Source organism: Schistocerca serialis, chromosome 5 (assembly GCF_023864345.2).
Source record: "Schistocerca serialis cubense isolate TAMUIC-IGC-003099 chromosome 5, iqSchSeri2.2, whole genome shotgun sequence".
NCBI lineage: Eukaryota > Metazoa > Arthropoda > Insecta > Orthoptera > Acrididae > Schistocerca > Schistocerca serialis.
Genome location: NC_064642.1, coordinates 567,744,970 through 567,758,497, shown reverse-complemented (window position 1 = coordinate 567,758,497; position 13,528 = coordinate 567,744,970). Strand labels below are relative to the sequence as shown.

The 13,528-nt window shown below is 37.5% G+C and overlaps 1 protein-coding gene across 1 annotated transcript in view; it reads left to right on the top strand.

Annotated features, from left to right (window-relative positions):
- Positions 1-13,528, top strand: part of LOC126481561 (calcium-activated chloride channel regulator 1-like) — a 167,655-nt gene that overhangs the window by 22,826 nt on the left and 131,301 nt on the right. The window contains exon 2 of the mRNA XM_050105405.1: positions 12,105-12,190. Coding sequence (XP_049961362.1) covers positions 12,168-12,190 — 23 coding nt within the window. The 5' untranslated portion in view covers positions 12,105-12,167. The remainder of the gene's footprint in view (positions 1-12,104; positions 12,191-13,528) is intronic.

Sequence of the window (13,528 nt, the reverse complement as noted above, 5' to 3'; positions counted from 1 at the left end):
AACTAGAGCCATGAGGGACATTGTGCATTCTAAATGTCAATTTGCTGTGTATAAACAGACAATTATTGCTTAGTTTCTGTTACATAGATATGATGTAAGCCACTGTAATGCACTACCCAAATCCCATACTTATGTGGTTTGTTGGTGTGTGTGAATATTTTGAGAGAGCAGGTCTGATTTTTATAAATACCATAAAAATTGTGCACCTTAAAAATTAGTGGTGATTATTATGGTCCTGTGTGACAGAAATACTTGAAGGTGAAAAACTGTTGTTGTAGTCTCTTTATACCTTGAAAAACTTCCTTTGCAGTTCTTTGGGAAGGAGGACATTTCTTCTAGCATCTTTGTGCTCTTTATCAGGTGAGCTCTCTTCTTCCTTACATTTTTATTATTTTTAGGATGAGATTATGTGAATGTGTGGTGATTCCTGCGCATGTTTACATAGCTGGCTTCAACATAATCCGATTATCTAATATCTGAAAATAAAACTACGTTTTTGAATAACTGCTTTTCCCCATTTCTACAAGAATGTGGTACCAAATTGAGCCTTGACAATACATTATTGAGGTCAGTCACTGACACCAAAGTTCTAGGAATAGGGTTACAAAATATGTAAATGGGACTGCCATGTGAGAACTATTGCATCAAAGCTTTTAAAATTTTCTATACTTCACCTTTACTAAACTAGAGTGCAAGGAAATCAGAATGGACCAAGCCTATTACATGTACTTCTGTTCACTACTTCTAATGTGGATTAATATGCAACAAAATAAACACATTCATACCCACAGCATGGGGGTAATATCTACATGACTCAGTCTACACAATATTATGAAAAGCTGTCAGGCAAAATCGAACAATGGAAAATCCTGGATGGAATGTAACAGATAGGCACAACAAAAAGACTGTCAGAAAGTGAGCTTTCTACTAACAAGGCCTTCCTCAGAATTAGAAAACATGCACACACATTCTTGCAAACAACTCACTCACACATGATCATTGTCTGTGATGGCTGAAGCTGGTATGGACAACTGTGTGTGAATGTGTGTGTGTGTGTGTGTATGTGTGTGTGTGTGTGTGTGTGTGTGTGTGTGCATTCTTTTTGTTGTGCTTGTCTGTGACCAGCATCTCCACTATGTGATGAGTAACACTATATACTTTCCTTAATATTGTCATTATTACATCCCGGACTTTCCAGTGTGTGATTCAGTTCTGAACAGCATTGTATCATAGGAATCTATCCTTTTCATAATATTGTCATTTATTTTTCTGAAAACAGACTTGCTCTTTATCCCACATGCTAACAAAGTATTTAATGGGTCAAAATCAACCAATGAATGATGATGAAGGTACAGATAAGGGATTTAGGTCCTAAGAACAATGGAAATTCAAGCCACCACAATCCTCATACAAGTAATAAAATGGTTTGCCATAAATAGAACTAAATTTGCTCTACTCGTGTTTGTCTCACTGTATCATCTGGCCTTGTAACATTAACCAAAACGGCCTTGCTTTGCTGGTACCATGAACGGCTGAAAGCAAGGGGAAATTACAGCCATAATTTTTCTCGTGGGCATGCAGATTTACTGCATGGTTAAATGATGATGGCATCCTCTAGGGTAAAATAGTCCTCCATTGGGATCTCTGGGCAGGGACTACTCAGGAGGATGCCATTACCAGGAGGAAGAAAACTGGTTCTACAGATTGGAGAATGAAATGTCAGATCCCTCAATTGGGCAGGCAGGTTAGCAAATTTGAAAAGGGAAATGGATAGTTTAAAGCTAGATGTAGTTGGAGTTAGTGAAGTTCAATGGCAGGAGGAACAAGACTTCTGATCAGGTGAATACAAGGTTATAAATACAAAATCAAATAGGGGTAATGTAGGAGTAGGTTTAATAATGAATAGCTGTGCGGTCTGAGGTGGGTCGTCCCATACGAACTTACCACAAATTTCCGAAATTTAAAAATGAATAAAAAAATAGGAGCATGAGTAAGCTAATACAAACAGCATAGTGAACACATTATTGTAGCAAAGATAGACTCAACGCCCACACCTACCACAATAGTACAAGTTTATATACGAACTAGCTCCACAGATGACAAAGGGATTGAAGAAGTGTATGATGAGATAAAAGAATTATTCAGATAGTGAAGGGAGATGAAAATTTAATAGTCATGGGGGAGTGGAATTCGATTGTAGGAAAAGGAAGAGAAGGAAAAGTAGTAGGTGAATATAGAATGGGGGTTAGGAATGAAAGAGGAAACCGCCTGGTAGAATTCTGCGCAGAGCACAATTTAATCATGGCTAACACTTGGTTTAAGAATCACGAAAGAGGGATGTATATGTGGAAGAGGCCTCTAGACACTAGAGGGTTTCAAATAGATTTTATAATGGCAAGACAGAGATATAGGAAACAGCTTTTAAATTGTAAGACATTTCCAGGGGCAGATGTAGACTCTGACCACAATCTATTGGTTATGAACTGTAGATTAAAACTGAAGAAACTGAAAAAGGTGGGAATTTAAGGAGATCAGACATGGATAAACTGAAAGAACCAGAGGTTGTAGAGAGTTTCAGAGAGAGTGTTGGGGAACGATTGACAGGAACAGAGGTAAGAATACAGTAGAAGAAAAATGGGTAGCTTTGAGAGATGAAATAGTGAAGGCGACCGAGGATCAAATACATAAAAATACAAGGGCTAGTAGAAATCCATGGGTAAGAAAAGAGATATTGAATTTAATTGATGACAGGAGAAAATATAAAAATGCAGTAAATGAAGCAGGCAAAAAGGAATACAAACATCTCAAAACTGAGATTGACAGGAAGTGCAAAATGGCTAAGCAGGAATGGCTAGAGGACAAATGTAATGATGTACAGTTATGTATCAATAGGGATAAGATAGATATTGCCTACAGGAAAATTAAAGAGACTTTTGCAGAAAAGAGAACCACTTGCACGAATATAAAGAGCTCAGATGGAAAACCAGCTCTAAGCATAGAAGCAAAGGCAGAAAGGTGGAAGGAGTATATAGAGGGTCTATGCAAGGGCAGTGTATGTGAGGACAATATTATGGAAATGGAAGAGGATGTAGATGAATATGAAATGGGAGATATGATACTGTGAGAAGAGTTTGTCAGAGCACTGAAAGACCTAAGTCGAAACAAGGCCCTGGGAGTAGATAACATTCTATTCCAACTACTTAGAGAAAGCTTTTGACAATGCTGACTGGAATACTCTCTTTCAAATTCCGAAGGTGGCAAGAGTCAAATACAGGGAGTGAAAGGCTATTCACAGTTTGTACAGAAACCAGATGGCAGCTATAAGAGTCGAGGGGCATGAAAGGGAAGCATTGGTTGAGAAGGGAGTGAGACAGGGTTCTAGCCTATCTCTGATGTAATTCAATCTGTATATTGAGCAAGCAGTAAAGGAAACAAAAGAAAAATTTGGAGTAGGAATTAAAATCCATGGAGAAGAAGTAAAAACTTTGAAGTTTGCTGGCAATGTTGTAATTCTGTTAGAAACAGCAAAGGACCTGGAAGAGCAGTTAACATAATGGATGGTGTCTTGAAAGGAGGATATAAGATGAACATCAACGAATGCAAAACGAGGATAATGGAATGTAGTTGAATTAAATCAGGTAATGCTGGGGGAATTAGATTAGGAAATGAGACACTTAAAGTAGTAGATGAGTTTTGCCATTTGGGGAGCAAAATAACTAATGATGGTCGAAGTAGAGAGGATATAAAATGCAGACTGGCAATGGCAAGTAAAGCGTTTCTGAAGAAGATAAATTTGTTAACATCAAGTATAGATTTAAGTGTCAGGAAGTCTTTTCTGAAAGTACACTCCTGGAAATGGAAAAAAGAACCCATTGACACCGGTGTGTCAGACCCACCATACTTGCTCCGGACACTGCGAGAGGGCTGTACAAGCAATGATCACACGGACGGCACAGCGGACACACCAGGAACCGCGGTATTTGCCGTCGAATGGCGCTAGCTGCGCAGCATTTGTGCACCGCCGCCGTCAGTGTCAGCCAGTTTGCCGTGGCATACGGAGCTCCATCGCAGTCTTTAACACTGGTAGCATGCCGCGACAGCGTGGACATGAACCGTAAGTGCAGTTAATGGACTTTGAGCGAGGGCGTATAGTGGGCATGCGGGAGCCCGGGTGGACGTACCGCTGAATTGCTCAACACGTGGGGCATGAGGTCTCCACAGTACATCGATGTTGTCGCCAGTGGTCGGTGGAAGGTGCACGTGCCCGTCGACCTGGGACCGGACCGCAGCGACGCACGGATGCACGCCAAGACCGTAGGATCCTACGCAGTGCCGTAGGGGACCGCTCCGCCACTTCCCAGCAAATTAGGGACACTGTTGCTCCTGGGGTATCGGCGAGGACCATTCGCAACCATCTCCATGAAGCTGGGCTACGGTCCCGCACACCGTTAGGCCGTCTTCCGCTCACGCCCCAACATCGTGCAGCCCGCCTCCAGTGGTGTCGCGACAGGCGTGAATGGAGGGACGAATGGAGACATGTCGTCTTCAGCGATGAGAGTCGCTTCTGCCTTGGTGCCAATGATGGTCGTATGCGTGTTTAGCGCCGTGCAGGTGAGCGCCACAATCAGGACTGCATACGACCGAGGCACACAGGGCCAACACCCGGCATCATGGTGTGGGGAGCGATCTCCTACACTGGCCGTACACCACTGGTGATCGTCGAGGGGACACTGAATAGTGCACGGTACATCCAAACCGTCATCGAACCCATCGTTCTACCATTCCTAGACCGGCAAGGGAACTTGCTGTTCCAACAGGACAATGCACGTCCGCATGTATCCCGTGCCACCCAACGTGCTCTAGAAGGTGTAAGTCAACTACCCTGGCCAGCAAGATCTCCGGATCTGTCGCCCATTGAGCATGTTTGGGACTGGATGAAGCATTGTCTCACGCGGTCTGCACGTCCAGCACGAACGCTGGTCCAACTGAGGCGCCAGGTGGAAATGGCATGGCAAGCCGTTCCACAGGACTACATCCAGCATCTCTACGATCGTCTCCATGGGAGAATAGCAGCCTGCATTGCTGCGAAAGGTGGATATACACTGTACTAGTGCCGACATTGTGCATGCTCTGTTGCCTGTGTCTATGTGCCTGTGGTTCTGTCAGTGTGATCATGTGATGTATCTGACCCCAGGAATGTGTCAATAAAGTTTCCCCTTCCTGGGACAATGAATTCACGGTGTTCTTATTTCAATTTCCAGGAGTGTATTTGCATAGAGTGTAGTCATGTATGGAAATGAAAAATGGATGATAAATAAGAATGCTGAAGATTAGATGGGTAGATCATGTAACTAATGAGGAGGTACGGAATAGAATTGGGGAGAAGAGGAACTTGTGGCACAGCTTGACTAGAAGAAGGGATTGGTTGTTAGGAGGCAACAAGGGATCATCAATTTAGTATTGGAGGGAAGCCTGGAGGGTAAAAATCACAGAGGGAGACTTGAATACACTAAACGGATTCAGAAGGATGTAGGTTGCAGTAGTAGCTCAGAGATGAAGAAGTTTGCACAGGATGGAGTAACATGGAGAGCTGTGTCTAACCAGTCTCTGGACTGAAGACCACAAAAACAACTTTACAACCAAGATTTCTCTACTAAATATATCACATATGTGTCAAGATAGTGTTTACAAGAGCAGATACTGTAGTTCAGCTGATGTAACCATAACCTGTAGGAGCCATCATGACAGAACTTGTGGACCATCTAACAACTGAAAGAAAATCTCCCCTAATTGGAGGTCTAAATGTTAGGTGTGATAATTTTGATGACAGCAAAGGATCTTTCAGAAAATCTTAAGAAATTCTGCTGCTGCACAAAGACGGTGAACGGATCAGAAACATCCATCCAGCCTTTTGCTGGTTGATTTGATGTGGAAACACAAGAAACCATTAACAACATAACAACATCATTTATGCATAAAAATAGCACTGCCACAAAATCTGACAAAGGCTAATGTAGAATGTAGTTTACTCATCTCTTGATGTACAGTTACAAATCAAAGATTTATGTACTGGAGACATCTCAAACTAATTTTTTTAAAGAAAGGTCATAATAATTAACACATTTAAGCAGGCATTTCTGAATTTTTAGACATGTACAATTTAACAAGAACATATATAACACTCAGTCATTTTGCAACTTCCAATACAATTCATACAATATATTAACAATTTATTATACAATACATAATCTTATTGACTCTTTTCTTTTAAAAGTGCCAAACTGTCTTGCATGAACTCTTCAATTGAATAATAAAAATTTTCCACTAGTTATTAAATAACAATCTTTTTAGTGTGCAAAACTCCATATTTAACAGATTTGTGTTATTTAATTTATTGTAAATTTTTAATCCCATGTACAATGGTATTTGAGTGTAAAATTTTAAGTTATCAGAGGGAAGTCTCAAACTGTGTCTGTGACAAGTACTGTAATTTCCAGCTCTTTGTAGAGTTTCCCCAGAAAATTATCCTGCATTGAATTACAGTTTCAAAGTGGCTGTGGTAGACTGTCTTCCTGGTGTGCATAAGGGCGGAACCAGATAAGACATTCATTGCATAAGCTAGGCTCTTTAGTTTGTTTACTAAGAAGTCTACATGGCCTTCCAATTTAAATTTTTGTCAAGATTTAGAGCTAGAAATTTTACATAACTTGATTCAGTCATTTCCTGATCATCGTAGACTATTTTTATGGGAGATGCTGATGATGTTTTTGCACTGAACTTCACTAATTATGTTTTTGTGACATTGAGCTTTAATACACATGAAAATGTCTGCTTGTGTCTGTGTATGTGCGGATGGATATATGTGTGTGTGTGTGTGTGTGTGCGAGTGTATACCTGTCCTTTTTTCCTCCTAAGGTAAGTCTTTCCGCTCCCGGGACTGGAATGACTCCTTACCCTCTCCCTTGAAACCCGCATCCTTTCGTCTTTCCCTCTCCTTCCCTCTTTCCTGATGAGGCAACCGTTGGTTGCGAAAGCTTGAATATAGTTGTGTAAAATCTGAATATTTGTAATAGGTACGATGTAACACCCAATATTGTGCCTTATTAGGTATAATGGTATATTTGTATCATGTATATGTAATCACATATGTATATATGACTGTAATAAACTTGTAAAAAAATGCTATGACGTTTGCAAAAGACACCAGTTGGTGTCTCCATGCAAAAAAATACAATAAATAAATTAAAAAATAAATAAAATTGTTATTTGTTTGAGATACTTTTTGGGCAGAGTCCAATAGATGCACTTTGACAGCAGAAATTCCTATGTCACAGCACCATGCAAAGTCCCAAGGAAAACCTCAAAGTACTTCATCATGATATACATAAATGAAGATCCAAAATTGGACATGAAATTTGAGATTAGTATGAGTTTAGCTACTGTTCAGACCAGACACTTGTACTCTTATACGTAAAATAAGTTCATATTCTTCTTTACCATTATGTCCCGTTAAAGTATGTGTTTGAACTTGTTTACTTGTCTGACAGCTTCTTTTCTTCTTCTCTTCACAAAATCCTTTCATGGATTCGCTATGTTAGTTATTATTCCTCTGTCCACTAATTTCCACCAGTGTTTTTTTAAGCTTTCTCTATGAACATGTGATTTGCAGCTAGGGTTCCAAAGACTTTGTATTTTGTGCTGGTACCTTCTATGGCATTCATTTCTTGTAAGTACTGCTCAACTTCTTCTAACCAAGTATTTTTTTCTTACCTTTTTTAAATTTGTTATATTAAGTAATCTTGTGTTAGCCATTCTGTAGACTTAATTATAGAACTTCAAGTGTCTTCTACATATTGAACAGTGAACTTGTCTTGTGCTGTGTGGAAGTCTATAGTTTGCCTTTTTCCTTTGAAATTTCAGCAAATTTTGAATGGTATCCTAGAAATAAAGTTCCTGAGGCATATAATGCTTCAGGCAAGACTTGTATGTTGGTGTTTTGCATTACAGCTCATTTATTGCAGTGATTCCATGTTATTGTGTATGCTGTATGAAGTTTGCTGGCGTTTTCTAAATTGGCCTTACTGTCTAGTCCAAATGGTACTACAATTTCTCCAAGATATTTAAAAGAAGACATATGTGAAATTGTCCCATAGTTCATTTTTAGGTGCGGCCTTGAAATTTTTGTATAAATTTTCCATCAAATGTGTCTTCCCATATGATATATGGAGGCTTGCCTTTGATGCCATTTCATATAACTTCTCTATGGCGAACTTGTACTCCTCACTAGTGTTAGCACAGATAGCTGGATTGTCAGCAAAAGCTAGCACACTTTGATTCTCTGTCCCAAGATTCCAGTGTTTATACCTTTGATTTCTTTCCCCATTCTCTGATGACTTTGTCTAACACAGTGTTTAACAGAAGTGGGGAGAGACCATCTCCTTGTTAAACTGCTGTATGTACTTCAAAAGAATCAGACATTTCATCCAGAAACTTCACTTGAGATGCTATGTCTGTGATTGTCTGGCAGATTAGTTTGCTAGTCTTCCCATCTACCCTGAGCTCTTCTAAAGTGTCCAAATTGATTTGCCTGTCAGCAGAGTCATACGCCTTCTTGAAATCCAGGAAGGTGTCATAATGCTGGAACTTTGACATATCCTTAATATTGTCTTTAAACAATAAATCTGCTCAACCCAAGATTTGCCTTTCCTAAAGCTTTTTTGATGTTCACCAATCAAATGATCTCTTTGCTGTTCAACTCTGTTTAAGAGAGATTTCAATAGAACTTGTATACAATTGGCAGTTTACCCCTGTATTTGGGGGTCTGCTCCATTGTCTTTTTTATGCAATGGACGTATTATAACTTTCTTCCAGCCCTTTGGAAACGTTTCAGTTTTCCATATTTCTGCTAAAAGTGCATTAAATCTTCTTTTGATATTATTTCCTCCTATTTTTAACATTTCCCGAGTTATGCCATCCTCTCCTGGCACTATGTTATGTTTGAGTGATTGAATTATCTCTCTTATTTCTTGACTTGTTGGGGGTTTAAAGTGTGGGTTTTACACAGATTTTTTAAAATTCAATCTTTTATTTTGAAAATAATCAGCAAGTATCATGCAGTTTATCTCTCATTTTCCATTAACTTGACAAAAACACAATGCTGGTGCTTTAAACCCAGATATGTCCTCATGCAATGTCTTGTAGGAATTTCAGGTGTTGTTTCTATGGAAATCCTAGTCAATTTCTATGAACCTGCTTTTGTTGTAGGCATGTTTTTTAGTGATAAATTGTTTTTGAGATCTTGTTTTGAATCTTCAGGAAGGACTCCCATCTTTCAAGTATTTAATGCTCATTGTATTGATTCCAAGCTTTTATTCACACATCAATGTCTTCATACCATGTCATATTCCATCACCTGCATTTAAATTTCCTGTGTGGCTGACGTAATTTCATAGCTGATGTTTGTAATGTGTTATGATTGTCTGATCACTCTTGAGACCTTGTTCTTGTATGTCACAGGTGAAAGCCTTGACGTTTTTCTCCATGCAGTCTGTATCAGCTCTAGGAAATCAGTTTCTGTTCATCAATATTCAGAAATGGGAGAAAGCATTTTATCAATGAATGATAGAAGAATAAGAAATCATTACTGATGTGCACTTTAGTACTGAAACTGTTGAATAATGAAGCTGTAGTAATCAGAGAAAGATTAACAAGAAGTGCAATTTTGATGTATGTCACATTGTTGTTGACTTTGGAAATGCAGAAGGGAGAAGAGACTTATTTAAAAACAAATACTTGCTTTCTTAGTTTCAAATCTTATCCTGGAAATACTTTGCCTTTCACATTACAAAGCTGCAAGTCAAGTGGTTATGTATTGTAAACAGACCTCTGTTGATTTAATTGAAAAATATAATGTCATGAAGCAAATATTAAGCCTTCACACCTACAGAAGAAGAACAATAGTTAATCAATATAAATGAGGAATTATAAGCTTTTCTCAAACTTGTGGCTTTCTATCTGATTCACATGGCTGCTCATAGCCGACCTAATCACAAGTAGCATTAAGCAATATAGTGACAGTCAGTGCATGTACAGTTTACATTTCTGTGATCTGCCTATTCCTTGTTGATCTATAACTTCAATTGTTCTACATTCTTGAAGAGATTTATGAAACATGATGAATGACTGAATTAATGAATGAATGAACAGTTAAGTGACAGTGTTTCCACCCGAGAAAATCATTGTGTTCATACAAGAATACTTTCACTTTGACCCATTGCCTATGGGGAAATGTGGTTATCAAGTAATATGGATGCAGATATGAATTACTAGTCTTCAGGCACTGAATATGAATATTAGTACAATAAATAATGTTTAGCCTGGTCATCGTGCATATGTAAAGACTAGTGCGTAAGCGTGGAGGATATTTTTCTCAGCCTTGTATTTCAAAGGAGAGAAAAGTGCTTTCTTAAAAAAAAGAAAGAAATATCATTCTTAGAAAGTTACTATCTGAGAGCATAAACTAATGTGTGCACAGTGCTCATGATTTATTTCTATATTTTGTTGTAGTAGATAAAATGGTTTAAATTTGAAAAAGATATTTTATTTCACTTACAGATTTTACAGGACATACCCTACATACTGGAATTAAATCATTATAATATCTTAACAGGAAAGAAAAATGCAAGGCAGTTGGAATATAGAGTTTTTACTGTAACATGCCTCCTGAAGTAGGGTAGTGTTTTAGAAATTCTATAGAATACCTATTACCACTGTGAATCATTTGATAATCTATGAGTGGATGTTTCATCACAGCTACCTCTACTACACTAGCTTCTCGCAGAATTTTATGGCCATGCACAAACTTCATTGTGATGAATCATATTTTACTGCAGAGTTATAGCTCTCTTATCTTATCTATCTCCAACAACCATAATCAAACAAGAAGGTGTGCCACCTGAGTTCTGTAGTCATACATAGGACATGCTGCATTCAGCAGAAATTTGAACATAGTAAACATGATTGAGTTACAACAAAGTGATGTGTCAGATATTTCTGATTAAGGGATACTTGCCTTCTGACACTTGTCAGCTTTCTGAGATAACATGAACATTTGTATCATGTTAGTGCATCAGATTTATGGATAAAGAAGAAAGTGTGTGCCAAGTGACTGAGTTTTTGTGGCTGCATGATATTTGTTGAGTACATTTCCATATAGAATGAAAATGCTTTATAGTGATGACTTCCGCTTTGTTATAAACTGGCTATTTATTTCCTCAGTTATCATGAATAACTGTTCATGCAGTATGAATTACAGTTTTGAAACAGGCTTTGGATATGTTCCATTCAGCCCATTAAAATTAAACTTCAATGAAAGCAAAAAAAATTTTCTACCTCATGTATTTGAAAATAACAAAATCCTGTTGGTTTTAGATGCATCAGAAAATATGTATTCTCAAGTAAGTAGAATAGTTCCACTGAAAGTGATAGCTTAAACTTAATGTTTCAATTTTATGCCAAAACAGTTAGATCAAAAAGCTACATTAGCTTCTACACAGGAAAAAAAAAAAACATTTATACGTAAACTGACATTAAAATACTTGTTTGAAATAATTTCATGTCAACTCTGTGGAAGACTGTGATTAATTCAATGTAGCAATTTACGGAACTTCAGATGAAAATTCCTGCTGGGATAGAATATGGATAATTGGTTAGAAAGACTACAAAGGACATGTAATTTAGGTGAAAACAAGACCACAAGCTATGAGTTAGTCTGAAAATCACACATCCCATACCATATTGTGACTTAACTAACTGTCAATTTTCCATTTTTGTCTATCTTCCATTTTTGCTTATATATGCAGATGAAGTAAACTTGGTTACCAAAATATCTTATATTTAGTAACTGATATATGTACTGCAAAATGTGCTGACCTTCCTAAGCACCATGTAAATCAAATAGAAATAGAAAAATTCATGTTATTAGTATAAACATCAGTATTTTGAATAAAAGATGTATTAGAATAAAAATGAAACAATAATTGATTCAAATATTTTTGAAAATATGGAGAAATTTTAGTTTTCATTAATAGTGCACTAATTTCCAGAATAGAATCTACAAACTGAAGCATGCTCTTCGTCATTGGATTCATTCTATCCCCGAAGACTTGATGATTGGATTAGCACAATTCAAGTAAGTTCCTAGGTTTAAAAATTATTTTATAGATTTTTATCTCCCTGTGTACAGTTATTCAAGACACATTTTACAGCCCCACTTTAAGTTGAGCTTTACTGGAAAGATATGGAAAGGGTGCTCAGTGATGCAAAACTAATTGTACATCTCTTGTTCACTACAGTGGTCAGTCTTGTTTCAGCCTGCTAATAATGACAGCTATATGTTTAGAAGGTCAGTTTTGTTACATTACAAACATTTAAACTGCTTTATGTCTGGATACATGACTGTCTACATTTGCTCAGAAAAATGTTAGATGTCAGCTTTTTTTGATTTATCATCAAATGCAAATTAATTTTAATGATCTTTAGTTGTTAACATATCATAGATACTCATTCATTAATAGCGACTTTAGTTTATTATTTTAATTCTTTGCTGGTTTTTCATTCCTAAGGTTATGCCATTAAACACAAAGTTTTCATGTTTTCTTACATCAGCATCCTAAAGATTCTTTTTCTCCATAGTCAGAGTTACACACAAAAGTGTGTGTGTGTGTGTGTGTGTGTGTGTGTGTGTGTGAGTGTGTGTGTGTGTGTGTGTGTGTGTGTGTGTGTGTGTGTGCGTGCGTGCGTGCGAGACAGATTGAGAGAGAGAGAGAGAGAGAGAGAGAGAGAGAGAGAGAGAGAGAGAGAGAGCGAGAGAGAGAGAGCAAAATCTAATTCTGTTGAAACTTTCTTGTCACATTTATTTTCCTTACATAACTTTCTGCGCTGGAAAAAAAAATGGTTACTTTAGTGCAATATTTCCTTTATTTCTGTTTTTTGAGATATATGGTTGAGAATAGGATACAAGAAAATTGGAGTGTTGAGCTGCATGTCAGACAGTGTGATGCACGTGCTGTCGATTCAGAATGCAGCACTATATTCTGCCACAGGGTACATCAGTCCAAGTGCAGAAGTTTTTAGCATTGGAACTGATGGATTCCATGCTGTACCACAAAAATTCTGCAAAGTGCTACTTTTTGTCTTCATCTTATCAGCAGATCTCAGCAAATGCTCTCCCTTTATGATGTGAATTTTTTATTTTTTGACTTCGACATTTCGAAATTTTTCTGTGGTATTCTAGTTGTTAGGAAATAGCTTTAGTATAAGGAAAAACCAGTTCGAATAAAATTATTTGAATTTTTATTTATTTCAAAAAGTGACTTGAGAGTCCTGTCAGGTCAGAATGGTACAGACAGTAACAAACATTACTTCATGAAACATGGTACTCATAAAAACAGTTCTTTCTTTCGTTGAACACAAAAATACTTCACAATCAGCACATTTAGAATGAGGGCTTAATTCTATATTATGAATA